Below are 21,960 nucleotides of genomic sequence, written 5' to 3' on the forward strand. Positions count from 1 at the left end.
CTATGTGCTTATTTCCTAGCTCAGGCCACTAGACTCACAAATAACCTTTACTGACTGGCCAATTCTTGCATTTACCACGGGGAACTGGGTAATGCTCACATTTCTACTTCTGAAGAAGCTTTCCCAACTTACCTTGAACCCCTTACATGTCTTCTTAACTTTTCAGTACATAGCCTAGATGGATGATTTGGAAGCAACCCAAAGCTCAAGTCTCAGAGAGCTCATATATCAATGCTTAATTTGTTTAGATGTACTTTATGTGTATGAAAGCAGGATATGTGTCCAATTCAAAACTGGCCTGGAACCAAGATGCTGTAGCCTGAATGTTTCCCTGCACAATTCATCCTCACTGTGGCCCTAGTAAGAGGCAGGACCTTCGGGTGGTCAGACTGTGAATGACAAAAGAGGCACAGGGGGTTTATCAGACTCTTCTAAGATGTGAGGACATAGTTAGAAGGCTCCAACCCATAAACCAGAAGGCAGGCCTTTATTACACACCAAATCAGCCTGCTTCTTCGTCTTGGAAGTCCCAGCCCACAAAAAAAGTGTGAGGAATAAATGTCTGTTGTTTATAATCCATTGGCTTGTGGAATTTAGTCATAGCAGGCTGAATAGATTATGATGTTAATCCTTCCATTTTTGCCAGAACATTGCATCACGCTATTGATTTTAGTCGTCTTTTCTTGGGCCAACTTTAGAGAAGAGACATAAACTCAAGGTAATTCTTACTGCACAGCAGTATACAGACATACCCACTGCTGAGGACACGGCGACTTCTGTGAACAGCATCAAGTGATGGTCCAAGCACAAGCTCCTTTATCAACGTTGAGTACTTTCCATTGAGTTTTTGGGGATTTCCACATCCATGTTTCTATCTTTAAAACAAATGTTTCTCTCTTTAAAAAGGTGCAGAACCTATAAGAAAAAGGACACTACAGCTGAGTTGTTGGGTGAATAAGGGATAACTGTAGTTTACTGTGGAGAAAAGGTATGCAGAATTATTCTAAATAAAAGTTGACATTGTCTTGAGTTATGGATACACCCAAAAGTCATATGACAGTTTGAGTATTATCCATGGTCTAAAAAAAGGCTGCCTCATGGTTACTGTATAGCTCAGGATACAAAGGATGTATTATTTTTGCCTTACAGTCAACCAGTGGAAAATAGCAATTTGGAACTTGGACCTGCCAAAGTGCACCTCTAAGTTAGTTTTGACTATCTCAGCACAAATTTTCTTCCTATGTTTGCTAAACAGGGTGGCACTGCCATGGAAACTTTCCACTGCCCATAATTTCCCTCACACGTTTGTGGCCCTCTCCTTCAAAGCTATGGCATATGATCCCAATTGGACACACTGGCATGTCATTTGCTCTCAACATGGATAAGAAATCCAGAGGAAAATACTGCATAAAAAATATAGGACCCAGAGAGAGAGAGAATATAAAATGGAAGAGGATTATCTTAGGGAAAAATATCTATTTGTATAGGGGGATGGGGAAAGGGAATGGTGACACAATCCTTCCCGACTTCAAGCAGCATCCACGTTTAGACTAAGCAAAATAACTTCCTGGGTGAAAGATGGAGTCAGAAAATACATTCCACTGAGCTAATCAACAACAGGGGAGGTGGAAGACAATGGCAAATAAAAGAGGGAGACGGATTTTCCTGAACCCTGACATGGCACTGAGAGCCAACAACCTCTTCCCTCTGCTTCCCTTTTCTCCACCTCCACTGCCACACCATGTGGCATGCTGCCATAGCCCCTCACTGCCCTTGCTTGCTCTTTGGGTTGACATTCTTCAATCCACTGGCGCTCACTGCCGCCAGCGCTGACTTTTAAAACACGCATCTAGGAATATGGCTGTACTCTTGCTGAAACAGCTTCAGCATGTTCTCTTTTATTGTGGCTTTGCCTGAACCCCCTAAGAGCAAGGACCAGCGAGATGCTAGTGGCTCACACCTGTAATCCTAGCTACTCAGGAAGCTGAGATCTGAGGATCCTGGTTCAAAGCCAGCTTGGCACAAATGTCTGTGAGACTCTTAACTCCAAGGAACCACCAGCAAACCAAAAAATGGTGCTTTGGCTTAAGGTGGTAGAGCGTTAGCCTTGAACTGAAGAGCTCAGGGACAGTGCCCAGGCCGAGTTCAAGTCCTACAACTGACAAAACAAACAAACAAACAAACAAAGGATCAAGTTGGGTTCTCCACTTTGTCTGAGGTCCTAGCATAGGACCTGCCATTCAACAGGCACTTCACAAATATACGATTTACCTGCTGGTTGCATCACAATCGGCTGTGAGGAAGAGGTAATTTTTACTTTAATTGCACATTTCTTTCTGCTTCTGTATTTCATACCCAAAGAGGTGACTGCTAAAATATAAGCAAATGTTCTTTCGTTTACAGATTGACCCTCCTGAACTACAAATCATGCTTAGAACAAGGGAGAGGAAGGGGTAAGGTGGTTCCATTTCTTTATCTGGTTTTTCTTCTTGAATTATTAACAACTTGTAGGCAATTTTCAGCTGCTCTATGGGTAGGTTAAGACTACTGAGCCATGCCAGATCATGGAGGATATTCAAAATGGGTCCAGATCAGAAATTAGAATGTTTAATTATAAGATGGAACTTACTGAGGCCGCCGTGCTTGACTATCCAGAGACATCCAAATCAAACACAAGCTAATGGTCCTGAGGTACAGTGACTCAGACATCCACCCCGCCTTCCATCCCAGCAACCCTGGCACCAGACCAGCGTATACCATGTAAGAACAGTGACAAACTAGAAGACTTAAAGTTCCACTTGGCCACAAAGCATATCATTATAAATAGCCTTCACTGATACTAATGCCCAAGAAAGAGCCCCAGAGAGACTCAGCTCAAAATCTGGCTAGCAGTCAAGCACGTCTTAAAAGCGAATCTTTCTGCATTAGGACTTGTTAAAGCGAGTGTTGGTGACATTCACAAAGCATCTGTAGATGTGGGGCGAGACAAGGACATATCTACTGATTAATCGGTGTGTGTGTGTGTGTGTGTGTGTGTGTGTGTGTGTGCGCGCGCGCGCGCGCGCGCGCACCAGTCCCAGGGCCTAAACTGAGGGCCTGAACACTCACCCTGAGTTTATTTTCACTAAGTTTAAGGCACTACCATTTGAGGCATAGCTCTACTTTTGACTTTGTGGTAGTTGATTGGAAATAAGAGTTTTATGGATTTTCCTGCCCAGGTTAGCTTCAAACCATGATCCTCACATCTCAGCCTAGGATTACAGATGCCACCAGCATCCTGAATAATTGATTTTTTAAACTCAGAGATACTCTAGCTAATCATCCAAGTTTTCAAAGCAAAACAGTGGCATGACCAAACTAAACAACATGTGCTGATTACAGTGAATTCGGGGATTTTGTTTTAGTGAAGTCTACAATTACAAAGGGGCTTTAGAATATGGGTCAAGAGGCCACCTACATTAAAAAAAAATCACTTCAGGAACTTTGTAGAAAACATCCTGACTCAAAACCTTTAAAGGATGGGACCTAGGCAAACATATTCAAATATATTCAACAACTCCATACTGAGGATTCTGATGTCCACTAGCATTTAAAAAAAATCAGAGCTGGATTTAAGTTTTTGCTTTGAACGTTCACGGCTCTGCTCACTTTTTTCTATACCTTTGGAAGAAAGGATAGTCTAAAATCTCCTGGCTGAAGTCACTGGAACTTGAGTTGAGTAAAGGGAATTTTGTACTACAAAGATGGGAGAGACAAAGGGTGTTTTGCTGAAAGGCAAGGAATAATTTTGGATAAAGGAAGGACAGTCCCCTCATTAGCATCTATGGAATGGATCCAACTCACTGCTCAGACTTAAGTCTCAACAGCCCTTTTACAGCCTGAAAGATAAAGGAGAGGGGTCCAGAACTAGCAGTAGAAGGAAGACAGATGAATCCCTTCTTTTAGGTTAAGCCTGAGAGAATGCACCTCGAGGTAAAGGAAATAGAAGCACTGAAGCCTTCACGAAGCCATCACTCAGGTTTGAGTCATCTTAGTCTCTGAAGTCCTTTCCAGCCCATCCTGGCTTACTGGTTCACTTAAGAATCTGGCAAAAGCAAATAGAATTCCTCCCCAGAATTATAACCTTATGTTACTCTTCTATTTCTGCAAAATACTTCGTAAAACTTTTTGTAAACACACACGCACACAGACACACACACACACACACACACACACACACACACACACACACACGCGCGCGTTTTAGACTCAAAAAACATCTAGCACAATATTTTTAAAAAATGACCTGAGTTTATTCAGGATAAAACAATGTGGGCCTAACATTAGGAAAGTAACAAACTCAAAAGAGCTTCAGGTATTTAGAGTTAACTGATACCTATGCTCTTGATATTCAAAAGCTCAAAGACAAACCATAAGAATCTGTATAACAGAGTTAAGATATACTGGTGTGTGTGTGTGTGTGTGTGTGTGTGTGTGTGTGTGTGTGTGTGTACAGGGGCTTGAACTTAGGGCCTTGTACTCTTGCTTGGCTTTCTTGCTCACTTGAGCCACACCAACATTTCTGGATTTTTTTTTCTAGTTAATTGGAGACAAGAGTTTCTAGGATTTGTCTGTCCCAGGCTGGCTTCAAACCAAGATTTTCACTCAGACCTTAGCCTCCTGAGTAAGTAGGATTATATCACTGGTGCCTGGCTTCTAAAAATACTTGTAATGTAATAACAAGTAAATCATTTTTAACAGTAGGTTAGACACAACTGAAAAGAAAATTGGTCAGGTTTTTCAAGAAGGTCCAAAGTGGGAAGGAAGGAAGGAAGGAAGGAAGGAAGGAAGGAAGGAAGGAAGGAAGGAAGGAAGGAAAAGGAAGGAAGGAAGGAAGGAAAGAAGAAAGGGGGGGCAGTTAAGAGTTAGGATGGGAATGGGAGTTTGGCCTATTGGTAGAGTGCTTGCCTAGCATGCAGGAAGCCCTCGGTTTGATTCCTCAGTACCACATACATAGTAAAAGCTGAAAGCGGTGCTGTGGCTCAAGTGGTAGAGTGCTGGCCTTGATAAAGAAAGCTCAAAGGACGGTTTTCAGGCCCTGAGTTCAAGCCCCAGGCCAGGAAAAAAAAAAACAAAACAAAACAACAAATAAGTCAAGAGTAGCTATTTAGTTCAAGAACAGCTCTAAGGAGGAGGGATTTTTGTTGTTATTATTGTTGTTTAGGTTGGGGCTGGGAGAGCCAAAAAGATCTATTGAGTAACAATAAGATCTCTGTCTTTATACCAATACCTAGATGCCATTTTTATTTTCCTTGATCATCCACATGTTTGATACACAAAAATCCAGTATCAATTGGTACTTCCCTTCCCTTCTAGACAATCCAGTGGTTTCCTTTCTGAACATATAACTCACTGCTATTGTGTTTTCATTTTTATATCGTTTATAACATTAAGCAATTGAGAGTCATTTAGATTTATCCAAACAGTTGTGCCGCTAACTAGGATCTGCTGCTTGCTCCCTAGCGTCATATGGAAGTATGGTACCACGTAGTATCGGCCAAGGAAAAGATCAAAAGTCAAAACACAACATATGGTTTCTGCAGAGTGCACGTCGCTTCTGCGTCCTCATAGAAGTGGAAACACCCCAAGTGGAACGACTTTTAAATTGGGGGTGGGGGGGTTAGGAGTTTGGCCTAGTGGTGGAGTGCTTGCCTAGCATGCATGAAGACCCGGGTTTGATTCCTCGGTATCACATACATAGAAGGAAAAAAAAAAAGCCGAAGTGGTGCTAAGACTCAAATGGTAGAGCTCTAGCCTTGAGAAAATCCAAGGACAGTGCTCAGGCCCTGAGTTCAAGCCCAGGACTGGCTAAATAAATAAATAAATTGGGGGTGGTATTCCTCTGATGTGTAGTGAGGTGGTTTTTCGAGGGGCCCAGGATGAACAAACAAGCAGAAAGGAACAGGGCTGCAGACGTCTTGCTTCTCCAGTTCAGCTGAGGAACTGTGTGGAAAGTGAAGTCATTAATAAACACAGCCGAACTGAAGTCCTTAATAAACACAGCCGATGTTTCACATAAGATGTCCAAGTCCAAATCAAACGCAAGTGTGGAGAGAGCAGATGTGATTCCCATTGCTACATTTCCATGTGTTTCTGGAAGTGATCTCACCCCGAAGGGTAATGCCCTGGGTATGCCATTTATACTCACAGCCTTGCTTTCTGGTTTCACATGACCCAAATTTTGAGTAGTGACTGCTTTGAATGTGGACTCTTATGGGAAGCGGAATCCTCAGGTTGACACGCGCTAACTGCAATGGCGACCAGAAAGGGAAAGACTCTCATGGCTTGTGAACACACGAAGGTATCGTTACTGAGAGGATCTGAGAATCACTTCAGCATTAACTCAGGCGGGAGGAGAAGACTTCATCATTCCCTTTAGTGAAGAAAAAAAAATGAACTGCCATGAATGATCTCCTACCCATTCAAACATGTCTCTTGCCAAACCTGAAAAGAGCACATTTTCGAGTCCTAAGGAGAGTTTATTAATCCTTAAAAGACTATCAGAAGGATGCATGAGGAGACCTTTTATCTAGAGGATTTTCTTGGGTTCACTTTGATCTTTAAATTGGTGTGTGGGGGAGGAGTGGGGGGAGGTGGGGGAGGTGACAAAGGAAAGTCAACACAAGAAAACACACTGCTTTTGGAAAAGATCACTGATTTCCATGGATAGTCCTACCTTTTTGGTTTTATGCTTCTATTTCACACAAATAAGAGGTGAAAACAATAGTTAGCAATGCATGTATGTGGGCATGGGCTTTCCTTAGTTTACTCATTTTACAAATACCAAGTGTACCATTTTGATAGTTCCAAGATTGAATATCAACATGAAAACAAAACAAAACAAAACTGATGTCCCAGGCTGATGAAAGAGGATGCTAAGTCCTGCGTTCAGTGGTTTGAAGGCTTTCTCCCCAGAGTGTTAGCTTTCTGTTACTGCAACAGTTATAATAATACCAGAGATAATCAGTTTATAAAGGGAAAAGGTCCGTTTTTGGCTCACAGTGGAGGAATTCTCAGTCAAATAACCTTGTTGCTTTGGGGCCTGTGGCAAGGAAGTATATGATTACTTCAAGCACTGGGCAGAGAAAAGCCCTTCACCTTTGTGGCCGGGATATGAAAAAAGAAAAGGAAGAAAAGGTCAGAGCCCCCTCATCCTCTAGAGCTTGCACATCCCTCAAGGATCTAAAGACCTCCCACTGGACCCCATCTTTTATTTTTATTTATTTGCCAGTTCTGGGGCTTGAACTCAGGGCCTGAGCACTGTCCTTGAGCTTTCTCAAGGCTAGCACTCTATCACTTGAGCCACTTTTGGCTTCTGTGTATGTAGTACTGAGGAATCGAACCCAGGGCTTTGTGCATGCTGGGCAAGTAATCTACACTCCTGGTCCCATGGATCCCTCCTTTTAAAAGTCCCCACCACCTCCCAATAGCACCCAGTCTTGAACACATAAACCTTTCTGAAGTCTTCTAGGTCCAAGTCATAGCACTGACTGGAAGGAAGTTTGGTTTGTTTTGTTTTGTTTTTTTTTTTTTGCTTATTTGTTTTATTTATTTATTTTTGTCAGCTGTAGAGTTTGAACTCAGGGCCTGGGTGTTTGTCCATGAGCACATTTTGTTCAAGGCTAGCACTCTACCACTTGAAGCCATGGCATCACTTCTGTTTTTTAAGTGATTAAGTGGGGGGAAGAGTCTCATGGGGACATTTCTGCTTGGGCTGGCTTCAAACTGTGATCCTCAGATCTCAGCCTCCCAAATAGCTAGGATGGCAGGACGAAGCCACCACAAGTAATGTTATCAACCCTAACTTAACATGGGGAAGGCAAACTACTGTCCCAGTAGCGGCTCGTGAGTGCAAGCCGGAACTGAGTTCAGGTCTGTTGGTTTTGCCACCCTGAACACACAGCCTGGAACTGAATGAGACACTGTGTCAGGAGAGTATAGTCAAATGCCTGGCACATCCTGGGATGCCAGAACAGGTAAAATGGCAGTCATGTACACCAAGATAACCCAGTGCAAGTTGAGGTCACATAGCTTCTCATTGCTGAAGGCTCTGAGGACAGTTCAGGTAAGGAAGGGGAAGGGAACCATTTGGTAGAGGGCCCCTTTTGTATCTACCCTTGTTTGTCTCAGTTATCTCTGCGTTCCAGCCTGGCCTCATTGCCGGGACTGGGGGCTATAGTCCAATCACGTCTCTGGACTTGAGTTTTCTTCTGTAAAAGGAGAAGATTTGTCAGAAGATTTGTCCTGAGCTTCCCTCCTGTTCTTTGCTTCTCCAACTGAAGGCATCTCTAAGCTTTTGCCTGTGGAAATTAGTCCAGGAAATTAGGGATGCCAAAACCGGCCTTCACTATGTAGGAAGAGATTAATTGCCCTAGTAAAATAAGAGATGCTCTATAAAGATTAGCCTTTTCCACATTGGATAAACTCTTTCAAAAGCAACACAGCACGGTGGTAAAACTTCAGACACTGCTGGCATAACTTGAAATCAGAGCATGGGCGCAGACCCCGAGAATTATTCCAGGGACTTTTGCACGATCCTGAGTAATTTCCAGTCCATATGCATCAGGACTGCCCTGGCGTTGCAGAGCAAGGCTTTGCAGTCTGCACAAGGCGCCCACTAGTGGAGGCTCTGCTGTGGCCATGCACCCTAGTGGATAGAGCTCTATCCCACAGAAAGAACCCAAGACCACCAACATGTCTGTGGACAGAAACTGAAGGAGAAAAAGCAAGTGCTTTACCCAAGCCAGAGGTAGAGTTGGCATCCTGGCAACCAGTTTAATCCATGAAAGGAAGTTATCTTCTCTGCCGGACTCTAGTTGTTCTTTTCATGGTAAGTTAACACTTATTCAAAGATGCTAAATTTTGACCATATTTTAAAAACATTGTAAACCTATCCTTACTTTAATCCAAGGAAATATAAAGTATCTGGAGAAGGTCTTGATTCTCCTGATTCTGTCAAACTTCAGTAACTCTACAAATAAATCATTACTAAACCCATGAATACTTTACTAGGCCCTAATGATTTCTAGATACAAATATCTTGTGAGTGAGAGTGATATGTCAGATCTTTTTAAACTTCTCATTCAAAATCAAGACATCCAGCCAGGCACTGATTCCCCATGCCTGAAATCCTCACTAACCAGGATCACAGTTCAAAGCCAGCCCAGGGAGAAATGTCCATGAGGCACTTATCTCCAATTAACCAGCTAAAGGACAGAAGTACACCTGTGGCCTTGAGCAAAACAGTCAAGCAAGAGTGAGAAGTCCTGAGTTCAAACCTCAGAACCTTTGTGCAAACACACACACACACACGCAATGAGGACACATTTTAAACATTTTAAAAACACAAAAATATCTGACAAATGTCACCAAATAGTCTAAAAAATAAGTATGTGATAGTAACACTTCATTTACTGGGTAATAAATAAGCGAATATTTTTTTTCCAGTCCTGAGCCTTGGGCTTTTCCTTGAGGCTAGCACTCTACCACTTGAGCCACAGCACTACTTCCAGCTTTTTTCTATGTATGTGGTACTGAGGAATCGAACCCAGGTCTTTGTACATGCTAGGCAAGCACTCTACCAGTAGGCCAAACTCCCAACCCCAATCAACGAATACTTTTTAAAAAATATAGTAAAAGCATACGTGTTCTCCAATAATACGATCACAGCAGGAAAATCAAAACAGCCTATGACCCTGTCTCAGATTCAAAGACATTTCACATCTACACCGGAACCTGAAAGCTACACAAAGGATAGATACAATGGAAAACTCAGATTCTGAGTTGTCTAGGAAAGACCTTGATAAGTTTAGGAATGTCAAGAGGGAAGGTACGGAAGTAGGATATGTGTCTGGGAGGGTGGAAGGGTCTTTAGGTAGCAGGAAAGGAAAGGCAGAGAGTAGTAGGGAGGTGAAAACTACCAAGAAGCCATGCAAAGAGTTGACACGCAAAGGACCTCTTTCACAGAACAAGAGGGTATTCGTTCTCAGCTGTCTTTCATAGGTTGGTCTCACTGTGATGCCAACTTTTCTGATCTCCCCTGTGTTTTTCTTGCCTCCAGATCCAGCCTAGGGTGCTGTCTTGAGCCTTAGCTCGCTCCTTCCCTCCCTCCCGCTGCTCCCCCATTCCTGGACAGCCAGACACTGTCAGAGAAGGCCACAGTGCCTGCCTCCTGCTCTGGCCCTGCTGTCTGACAATCTTTACACTTGTTTCCCCTTATCAGCTGCATTCCAGCCCAAGCCATATGAGTCTCAAGCGCACTGTCAGTTCCTCACTCCTGCACATCTTCTATTTAACTCAGGAGCCTTGGGCTATTCTACATGAGTGCTTCACCATAACACATTGTCTACACTTTCAAATCTTCCCTTCCTTCCTTCCCTCTTTCCTTCCTTTTTTTCTTTTATCTTTTCTTTCCCTCCTTCCCTCCCTCCTTTCTTCCTTCCATCTCTCCCTTCTCCCTTCCTTTCCTATCCTTTTCCTCCTCCTCCTCCTCCTTCCACTTTTCTGTATTTTTAGTGCTACAGATTGAACTCTGGGCCTCGTGAATGCTAGACCAAACAATCCTTTCTCCATTTGTTAGTTAACGGTTAGGCACCTCTGCTGATTACACATCTTGACTGTAGAGAATGAGAAGTGGATAAAGGGTTGGAAAAGCACACTTACACATGCATCCACACGTCTGCACCACGGGTTATTACAAGGAAAAATGAAATTATGTCCTTTGCAAGAAAATGCACAGAACTGCAGATCATCATGTTGAGTGAGATAAGCCAGGCTCAGAAAAAGACAAGAATCACATGTTTTCCCTTCTGTGAAGACTCTAGACCTAAGGGAATGCTAGGAATAATAAAAGGACATGGACATAAAAGGGAGACAGCCAGGGAGGTGCTAATTGGGAGGGGGAAAGGGAAGGATACGGACAGGTGAAAAGGATCAGAGCATATTAAGTGCATGCACACACCCTCATGTGGGAATGTGTGTGTGTAATGCATAAAGACAGCATGATAAAAGCCCTCCAGATACTTGGAAAAAGCAAAGAGAGGGCTGGGTATGGTGGCTAAGTCTGTAATCCTAGCTACTCAGGAGGCTGAGATCTGAGGATCATGGCTCAAAGCCAGCCTGGATACTACAATCCATGAGACTCTTCTCCAATTAACTACCAGAAAACTGGAAGTGGTGCTGTGGTTCAAGGGGTAAGGCGGTGGTAGCCTTGAGCTGAAGAGCTCAGGGACAGCATCCGGACCCAGATGTGAAGTCCCACAATTGACAAAAAAAAGAATCAAAGAGAGGGATATGGAAACATGAGTACGGTCGGGGTGCACTGAAGGTAATCCTCCCTATATTACTGACTTATGCTAACTTAAAATTTAAAATTACAGGACCAGGAATTTGGCCTAGTGGTAAGAGTGCTTGTCTAGCATGAAGACCCGGGTTCGATTCCTCAGTACCACATAGATAGAAAAAAGCTGAAGTGGTGCTGTGGCTCAAGTGGTAGAGCTTTCACCTCAACAAAGCCCAAAGACAGTGCTCAGGCCCTGAGTTCAAGTCCTGGAACTGGCAAAAAGAATGCTCCATTCTAGGTTCCTGAGCTCCCCCAGGCGGTTGTTTGACAGAAGAGGGTGCTTCTTTTACCTCTTGGTATTCTGACCTTTAGATCAACATGAGGACACACTCAGAAAAACCTGTTTCCCACAGACCCAGTGCTCCCCAGACACCCAAGACCTGGAAGGGAGACACCCACAAAGAAGTCTGTTCTTGGTTCACAGGTGTGGCATGTAGATGCAGCTTCAGCAGTCAAAGTCAAAGTCATAGCTTGTCTGAGCTTCAGTGTTGGCACAAACAAGGAGCAGGAACAAATGAGGTAAGAAATGTAAAAAAAGAAAAAAGAAAAACAAACAAAAAAACCAATCCCCCCAAATTGCTTTGTTCTTCTTAAACACACCAGTGGCTCATGTCTATAATCCTAGCTATATATTGGAGGTTGAGATTTAAGGACCACGGTTCAAAGCCAGCCCTGGCAGGAAATTCCATGAAACATTTTATCTTCTGTAAACTACTCAGGAAAAGTTGGAATTGGCGCTGTGGCTCAAATGGTAAAGGGATATCCTTGGGCACAGAGAGGCTTAGGGACAGAGCCTGAGCCCTGAGTTCAAGCCCCAGGACTGGCAAAAGCTAACTAAATAAACACACCAAGGAGTGAAGTCCCCTGAATTGTTACTGAAAGATTTGTGTTTATTTCTCTTAGAATGACAAAGTTTTTCTCTCTCTCTTTTTTTTAAAGTCAAGTTTTTAGGAATAAATAGAAAAATATCTGGTACTTTTTCCAGTAAGAAAATGAATTAATAAAAGTACTGATCCACTTGATTGGTGGTTTACAGTTCCAATGTCGTAGGGGAAAATTCCTTCTTCCAATGAACATTGATCCCCTGCTCAGGCCAATGTGAGCGAACTGTCCCTTGGGGGTGTCTCTTGGCTTGATTAGATACATCAGCCACTCAAGCTCTTCTCTGAGAACCCTGCTTGCTGTTTCTGGACGATTTGGCACTGGTCAAATACAAGGGTATGAACAGAGCCCTCGAAATGCCAAACATTACAGGCCAATGTGGAAATTTGGGATGGTTTCACTGATCGGTCATTTTCATGTCTTATTTCTCCTCATCAAAAGTTTTCAAAGGAACACACCACAAGAAAAGTTTCCAATGAGATTATAACGAGGTACATAAACCAAACCAACAAAATAAATTTCTTCAAGTCCCTGGAAGAGGTGCATAGCCTCAGGCTCCCTTGCAAGGCCAAGTTCTGCTTCGGACCTCAATCTCTCCAAGTCAAAGGCTTTCATAGTAAAACCCTTGCTCTAGAAGCTTCTAAAACATGACATGATGGAGGATTTCCTGTGTTAACTTGGCTTTATCACTCTACCCAGATATTAGGTCAGACATCAGTCTAAATGTGGCTATAAGGTGCTCTGTGTCTCTCTCTGTATCTCTGTCTGTCTGTCTGTCTTTCTCTCAGCACTTGTAGAAGAGATTAACCTTCAAGTCAGCAGACTGAATAAAGCATATTGCCCTCTATAAGATTGAAAAGCCTCATCTAATTAATTCAAGGCCAGCACAGCAGCTCACGCCGTAACCCTAGCTAACCAGGAGGCTGAGATCGGAGGTTCAAGGTTCAAAGTCAGCCAGGGCACTAAAGAACATGAGACTCTTATCTCCAATGAACCACTAGAAAAAGCAGGAAGTGGCGCCGTGGCTCAAGGGGTAGGGCAACCTTTAGCTGAAGAGCTCAGGGAGAGCGCCCAGGCCAATAGTTCAAGCTCCAGGATGAGAGAGAGAGAGAGAGGACAAGAGAGCGCTTGAGAAAAGGGGAATGCAATCTCAAGATTTGCCTTTGGACCCCAACATGCAGGATCAACTCTTTCCCCATTATCTAAAATCAATGCTTGTCTGTCTGCCATTAATCACCTACCTCTCCCTGTTAGGGTTTGAAAATATCAAGGTGTTCCCTCAGGGCTCATGGGTTCAATGCTTGATCTCAAGCTGGGGCCACCATTTTGGAAGATGGTGGGAGCTTTAGGAGGTGAGGAGTAACCAGATTAGGTAGATCTTGGGGATAGGGTGGTGAGGGGGACCTTAGGGGGTACCTGGACTTCTGCCCAAGTCCAGAGGGCTGTGCAACCATGGACAGAAACCTTCTGAAACCATAAGCCAAAATAAATCTTTCCTTTCTCCCAGTCATTCTGGTCACAGTGATGACAAGTCTGAGTAATTCATCCTCCCTCTCCCCTTCTGGTACCGCTTCTTTAGAGGAGCCTTGATTATTAAAGATGAGTACTCTTGCTAATTATAGAGAGAGAACAGTTCTTTTTGGAAAGAAAAAAATGGAAAATGGTCTCAATTTGGAATTGCAGAAGATGTCATCAGGCTAGGAATGTCACCTGAGTTTTCTCTGAAAACTGTTGACCCAGTTGTCTGGTAAAGATTGGCTTGAGGCAGGGTAATCAACTCTGAAGGTCACATTCTCTTTCTTTCTCTCTCTCTCTCTCCTCCTCTTGCCTCCCCCACCCTTGCTGTCCAACCATGTTCCTATTTCATCATAACAGAAAGGACTGTTTCATATCTCAAACATAACCAAGGAAGCTCTGAAAACTGAAGAGTGAACGCTTCTAATCCTTGCATGCATGCTTTTCAATATCCAATACTGACTTCCCAATATCTTCTCTCCTAGTATCCCACAGAAATATTCTTGGAGCCATTCGGGATTGCCTTTGAGCCAAGGGAAATTCTGAAATGCCATCTTCATGGTTGGGGACAACGCCAGCAGAGAAGGCTGGTTTGCAATGCCCTCCAGAATGCTTCCCAGATTGAGCTGGCGACTGGACAACCCAAACCACCTCTGTTGACACCATCCCTTGCATCCACACTCACCCTCACTCTACCCTCTGCACAATGGCTCAGCCATCCCAGGTGCTGCCTTTTCCTGCCTTCCTGCAGCGCCAGGGTCTCACTAGGCAGAGTTCACGCTGAGCGTGGGATGGAACTGGGTGGCTGAACAGTGAAGCATTATTATAACCAACTCTGAAGACGAAACCCATTGACAGCATTCCCTTTCGTAGGAGGCACCGGTAGCATGAGAGGCACTTTAATCCTCAAACAGGAGAACATCATTCCTTCCATTGTCAAAAGTTGATTTACCAGTCCTTTTAAGATGTTCAGCTGGTCTGAGTCAATCAGAACAAGGGTGCCAAGAATGTGTGTGTGTTGTAATCTCTGGCAACACTCTGACCATGTCTGTGTGTGGTGTAATGTCAGGGTTCAAAGCTCAGGGGGCCGAATACATCTGTTTACCATGGCTCAGGGTAAGCTGAGTCTGTGTTTCCCTAGGTGGCTCTGAGCTGTTTGCTTTCTGTTGGTCAAAGTACTAGCAGATGGTGAGACAGGGTGAGGAAATGTCCATTGTGATTTTGTGAATGCCTGGTAGAGGGAAACTGCCTATAAACAGGGGCTTAGCACATTCCAGAATTTTAACATCAAATGGTCTGTCCCCATTAAAATAACTCTTATGTAGATTTGCCTGTGTGTGTGTGTGTGTGTGTGTGTGTGTGTGTGTGTGTGTGTGTGTGTGTATTTGCCAGGCCTGGGGCTTGAACTCAGGCGCTGGGTGTTGTCCCTGAGCTCTTTTGCTCTACATCTTGAACCAGATTTCTGGAGGTAGCTAACTGGGGATATGCATCTCACAGATTTTCCTGCCTGGACTAGCTTTGAACTCCTCAATCTTCAGATCATAACCTGAGTAGCTAGGATTATAGGCATGAGACATTAGCACCCAGCTCTCATACACAATTAAAAAATACAGACACTCTCACTAGACAGGAATGGATGCAAGGTAACAGTAGGTGTAGAGTCTGTCTTGATGGCACACTTCCACCCAATAGGATAGAGAAAGGTTTTGTTGGACAAGGCTCCAATTTAAATGTCACAGGCTTCCAGTAATAGTATTTTGTTTGGTGCAAATTATCATCATCTTTTGGCCAAAAAGTATGCCAAAGGTGTTCAGCCAGCTCGCAAGAGTAACTTTAGATAAATATTCATCACTGCTGCTGTAAATTTAACAAGCTTTGAGAGGTATCACCCTCACTTTCATCTTGTCCTTAGCATACAGGTAGATGGAGGAAAAACATTTATATCACACACACACACACACACACACACACACACACACACACACACCAGAACCTGTACATGTATACATTCTACTTACATATCAGAGCCCAATTCCTATACTTTCACAAAAACATTTCACACCCTTTAGGGCAATTATTATTTTTGAAATGCAATGAATGTTGTTGAGGATGTGGAGAAATGAAATCTTTTATGTATTTATATTATAAGCATATATTCAACTGTACGTATTATAAAGGGTTCATGCTTTGTGGCATTTGCATACATTCATATGATGTACTTTGATCATGACTCTACGACACCTTGGTTTCTAACTTTAGAGGAAACGTTTTCCGGGTTTTCTTTTTCGCCATTCAGAGTAACACTGGTTCTAGATTTATTATATCAAGCCTTTATTATACTGACATACACATCTATTTCTACTTCCTTCAGCGTTTTGATTGGGAAAAGATGTTGGATTTTGTCAAAGGCTTCTTCTGCACCTATTCAGATGATCATGTGATTTTTGCCCTGACTTCAGTTTATATGCCTGCCATTTGATGTTTATTGATTTGTGTATGTTAAACTATCCTGGAATGAATTGCTGGAGTGAAACCAATTGGATTGTGATGTATGATCTCTCACTGCTGATGAATTCTTTCTGAAAGTCTTTTGTTACCGAAGGTTTTTGCATTTATGCTCATCAAGAAATTGGCTTATAGCAAAAGAGATGAGAGATAACAGTACATTAAGGACAACAGTCACTCATTATATGGCTTTTGTTTCCTTCTCCTGGAGGTTCTTACATTTAGTATCATACTATTTGGCCTAATGTCTCTAGATTTTGTTCTATTGTGAATCTCTGCTAGGAGACAATGAGGGAAACCATTGAGCCTATGTTCCTTTGAGTCTGGCTTACTTCACTTAATATGATTTTTTCTAAGTCTTTCCATTTCCTAACAAATGGGGTGATGTCCTTCTTTCTGACAGCAGCATAGAATTCCATTGTGTCTAAATACCACAACTTGTTGATCCACTCATCAACTGAGGGACATCTGGGTTGGTTCCATATCTTTGTAAATAGTGCTGCAATGAATATCATTGTACTAGTGGACTTAGTATGCACTTGTCTCATATTGTTACAATATTTCACCTTGTTATCTGATATATTTTGTATGTGCTTAATTGGTTATTTGGAATTGGATAAGGAAGGGGGGAATCAATATAAGCGAGGAAAAGGTGGGAGGGAAATGGGGACCATGTCATGAGAAAGGGTATCAATGTTTGTGAAGTTATGCACCTTCTATCTGGTGAATATAATGTAACCCTTCTATTAGTCACAATAAAAACAAACAAACAAAAAAGAAATTGGCTTAGAGTTTTCCTTCTCTGCTGTTTCTTATCTAGTTTGAATATCATGGTAATTATTGGCTTCATAGAATCCGTTTGAAAATGTTGTTGTCCGTTGTACTTTGTAAAATCGTTTTTAGAAGCATTGATGTTATTTCTTCTGGTAGAATTTGGCAGTGTGACCTTTCAGTCTCAGGCTTTTCTACTTTGTTTTACTACTCAGAAGTTCTCATGCACTGCTGGTGGGAACGTTCATCCCTTATAGATATATTAAACTTCATTACAGTTTAAAAAAAGAACTTCTATACTTCACAAGACACTATCAAGAAAGTGAGCCAGGTGTGGTGGTACATACCTATAAACTCCATACTCATGAAACAAATGCCAAAGGACTCCGAGTTTAAGGTCAGCTTGGTCTACACAGCAAAAATCTGTCTCAAAATTAACATTTGCAGAGGGGGTTGGGACTACAGACATAATGGGGCAAAATATTTGCCAATTATTTATCTATTATCCAGAATACACAATTATAACTCAACAACAAATAGATAAATAGACCAACTGAAATCTAGGTAAAAGACAATAGACATGTCTCCAAAGAAAGTAAACTAAATGGTTACTAGACACTGGAGAAATGCCTCAGCGTCATTTGTCTTTAGGAAAGTAAAATAAAAACACACCCATCAGAGTCACAATAATTTTAAAGATCTATTATCTGTTTATCTATGCATCCTATTATTCATCCATTCATCTGCTACCTACCTATCTCTGTGCTCATTTATTTGGTCCCCAGTAACTCACTGACCTGGAACTATTCCCCCCCCCAAGTCTGAAAATGGGACACTGAGAAAACTAAGGCATAAACTCTGAGTTAAAGGGACCAGGAGTTTGGCCTAGTGGTTAAAGTGCTTGCCTAGCATGCACAAAGACCCGGGTTTGATTCCTCAGTACCACATACATAGAAAAAAGGCAGAAGTGGTGCTGAGGCTCCAGTGGTAGAGCTCTAGCCTTGAAAAAGTCCAAGGACAGTGCTCAGCCCTATGCTCAAGCCCAGGACTGGCAAAAAAAATTATAGCATCCACTATCAGGTAAGGCTAATAGATTTTAATCTAAATTCCCTCTTGAAGACCATAATAGTCAAGAAAGATTTTGCCCTGGGCAAGATATCGATAAGCATGTGAAGCACCAAGCGCTGATGTCTCACGCCTGCAATCTTAGCTACTCAGGAGGCTGAGAACTGAGGATTGCAGTTCAAAACCAGGCAGGGCAGGAAAGTCCATGAGATACTTATCTTCAATAAATCACCAGAAAACGGGAAGTGGCACTGTAACTCAAAGAGGTAGAGCACTAGCCTTGAGCCAAAGAGCTCAGGGACAATGGCCCAGTCACAGAGTTCAAGCCCCACAACTAACAACAACAACAACAAAAAACATGCTCAGAAACTATGTGGAACTCATATTTACAGTGGATACAAATACAGATTGACGTAGCCAGTAAGGAAAATAGTTTAATAGTTCCTCAAGGCATTCAACATACTGCTATCATATTCCTCAGAAATTTTACTCTAGATACGTGCCCAAGAGAGAGGAAAATATAAGATCCTCAGATCTCAGCCTCCTGAGTAGCTAGGATTTAAGGTGTGAGCCCCTGGCACATAGTTTTTTGGGATTTTTGTTTTGCAGTAAGATGTATTATTTGTATAATCAGCACTGTCTACATAGCTACTTCTTAAAAATTAACGGAAACATTACCTAGAGACCCTTAGCCTGAAGCAAAGATAAGCAAATACTGCCCTGACTAATAGTTTCCTAGAGAGAAATAAAAGGATAAGGAAAACAACTCACAAGAAAAGATGTCAGGAGCCAAATGCAAGCAAACTAGAAAAAACAGATGTAATAAGTACTGAGGTACCCAATATCCACCTTCAACAACAGCTAGCTCATGGCCATACTCAATGAACTTACATGCTCCTACTCCCTGCACTACTAGGTTATTTAAAAAAAAAACAAAAACAAATCTAAGGGCTGGGAGCGTGGCCTAGTGGTAGAATGTTTGCCTAACATGCATGAAGCCCCGGGTTCAATTCCTCGGTACCACATACCCAGAAAAAGCTGGAAGTGGTGCTGTGGCTCAAGTGGTAGAGCATTAGCCCTTGGGAAAGCTAAAGGACAGTGGCCAAGCCCTGAGTTCAAGCCTCAGGGCTAGCAAAAAATAAAAAATCTAAACCATCCTATCATTTTACACTCATTTGTTTTCCACATGAATTTAAAAACATTAGTATAAAGTCATAATATATTCTGCTGAGAGATATAAATATTTTCTAATATCATCAGCTGTGTGAAAACTGGCAGAGTTTAAGTGATTCTTGCCTAGTCTGTTTCGTTAGGAGTTTAAAAACAGAATGCTACCATCTCTTCTGCACTTAAAGGATTGCTCTGCCTTTGCAGGGGATTGTAATGGTTTTCCTAAATGGAAGGAAAAGCGAGCCATGGTTAGAAAAAGCAATAGAGTTGCTGGAGCAAAGGTTTTGTGGCTTTAAAAATGTTGGGGGTATTGCTAAATTGTGTTCTTAACAAGGTTAAACCAACTTCCTCTTCTGATAAAAGTGCTCATCTCAACCATGAAACTGCTGCATGATAAAGTAGGAGAGACGCTAGAACTCATAGGCACAGGCAACAGATTCCTGAACAGAATCCCAGGGTCACAACAGATTGGAGAGAGACTCGATAAATGGGACTACCTAAAAATAAAAAGTTTCTGTACAGATAAAAACATAGTCACCAAAGTAGAGAGACAGCCAACCAACTGGGAAAAGATATTCACCAATAATATATCTGACAAATGCTTAATATCCAGGGAACTCAAGAAACTAATCCCCCCCAAACCCAATAAACCATTCATTAAATGGGCAAGGGAACTAAAGAGAGACCTATCAGAAGAAGAGATTAAAATGGCAGAAAAGCAAATGAGAAAATGTTCATCATCTATGGTCATAAAGGAAATGAAAATAAAAACAACCCTAAGATACCACCTTACCCCAACAAGAATGGCCAAGATTTTGAACTCAGACAGTGACAGTTGCTGGCGGGGTTGTGGAGAAAAAGGAACTCTACTGCACTGCTGGTGGGATTGTAAGCAAGTTCAGCCACTCTGGAAAGCAGTGCAGAGGTTTCTTAAAGAACTGAAAATAGACCCCGCCATACCACTCCTGGGCATCTACACTGAACATCATGACCCAGGATATTATAAGGACACCTGCTCGGCTATGTTCATCTCTGCACTATTCACAATAGCCAGGCGATGGAAACAAGCCAGATGCCCTACTGCAGATGAATGGATACAGAAAATGTGGTATATATACACAATGGAATTCTACATAGCCAACAGACAAGATAAAATAATGGCATTCGCAGGGAAGTGGATGAATCTAGAGCCAATCGTGTTGAGTGAGACAAGGCACATGGTATCCTTAATATGTGGCTATTAGATCCAATGAGTACAAGAGCGAGGACTCAATAACTGCATACCCAATGCTATGGACATGGTAATGGAAATATAAACATAACTATATAGACATAAAACCTATGACTCTATAGACATAATGTTTTATTTCATAAATTAATATGTTTCTATGACATACAAACCCTTAGCCTAATCTTGATTAAGTTCTAAATACTAAGTCCCAGTGATTGTAAATAGATTCCCTTCTTGAACACTTGTTAAACTTGTCATTTAAAATATGATGTAAAAATCAACATTAATAAATAAGTGCTCATCTCTCCATTCCCTTGCCTTGCTGATTTGACAGGTGAAAATTATAGCTCATATTCTGGTTTATAATAGTTCATTATAGGTGAAAATGCAACATTTCAAGTGTGTTATTCTTTTGCCCATTTATCTATCAGGTTGCCTACATCTACTTTTTTTTTTTTTTTTGCTAGTCCTGGGCTTGAGCTCAGGGCCTGAGCACTGTCCTTGGACTTTCTCAAGGCTAGAGCTCTACCACTAGCCTCAGCACCACTTCCAGCTTTTCTCTCTATATGTGGTACCGAGGAATCGAACCTGGGTCTTCATGCATGCTAAGCAAGCACTCTACCACTAGGCCAAACTCCCGATCCCTCTACATCTACTTTTTAAGATTTCTCAGTATATTAGGAAAATGAGCTCCTTATGAATCATGTATATGAGTCAATCTTATTGTGACTCCGATTGGGACAGTTTGCTTTATAGTGTTTTTATTGTCACAATAGCAGGTTAGCAAATGTTTTCTTTTTAGTCACTGGGACTTTTTACATTCTTTGAAAGGCTTAACTCATTCCAAGACCATTTGAGGAATAACTAGAGAACTTCATAATTTATGATTTCCCTCCCTCTTTTACTCCCTCTTTTCCTTCCTTATTTTGCTGCCTTCTTCCCATCCCTCCTTGTATTATTTTTTTAAAGATGGAAATGTTTGGTTCACTTTGATGTCTGGATCAAGGTTTTATTTCCTGTTAACTGCTGCCCCAATACTACTTAGAGATTACTTATCGCTTCCCTGCATGGAGTCAAAATTTTTATCACATAAGGCTCACTCTACACTGTATACATCCATGTCTGTTTTTGTATCTCCTGTTCATAGCAGTGGTTGAATCTTTTTTTTTCCAGTACATAGACTTAGTTCTGCTAGACTCTCAAGGCACTGGCATTCTGCATTTTGGATACTACATGCCTCCTTGAAGAGCTGTGTGTGAAGTCAAAAGTTGTGTACAAGCAGGGCTTGTACATCCTAACTACTCAGGAGGCTGGGATCTGAGGATTGCTGTTCAGAGCCAGCTTGGGTAGGAAAGTCCATGAGATTCATCTCTTAATTAACCAGAAAACCGGAAGTGGAGCAGTGGCTCAAAGTGGTAGAATACTAGCTTTGAGTGAAAGA

General features: G+C 42.1%; 1 protein-coding gene across 1 annotated transcript in view; it reads right to left on the bottom strand.

Moving 5' to 3' along the window:
- Positions 1-525: 525 nt before the first annotated feature.
- The window catches only part of LOC150041835 (F-box/LRR-repeat protein 21), a 47,414-nt gene continuing 25,979 nt past the window's right edge, over positions 526-21,960 (bottom strand). The window contains exon 8 of the mRNA XM_090325378.1: positions 526-915. Coding sequence (XP_090181504.1) covers positions 820-915 — 96 coding nt within the window. The 3' untranslated portion in view covers positions 526-819. The remainder of the gene's footprint in view (positions 916-21,960) is intronic.

The sequence above is a fragment of the Megascapheus bottae genome, chromosome 38, assembly GCF_031878675.1.
Source record: "Megascapheus bottae isolate mThoBot1 chromosome 38, mThoBot2.hap1, whole genome shotgun sequence".
NCBI lineage: Eukaryota > Metazoa > Chordata > Mammalia > Rodentia > Geomyidae > Megascapheus > Megascapheus bottae.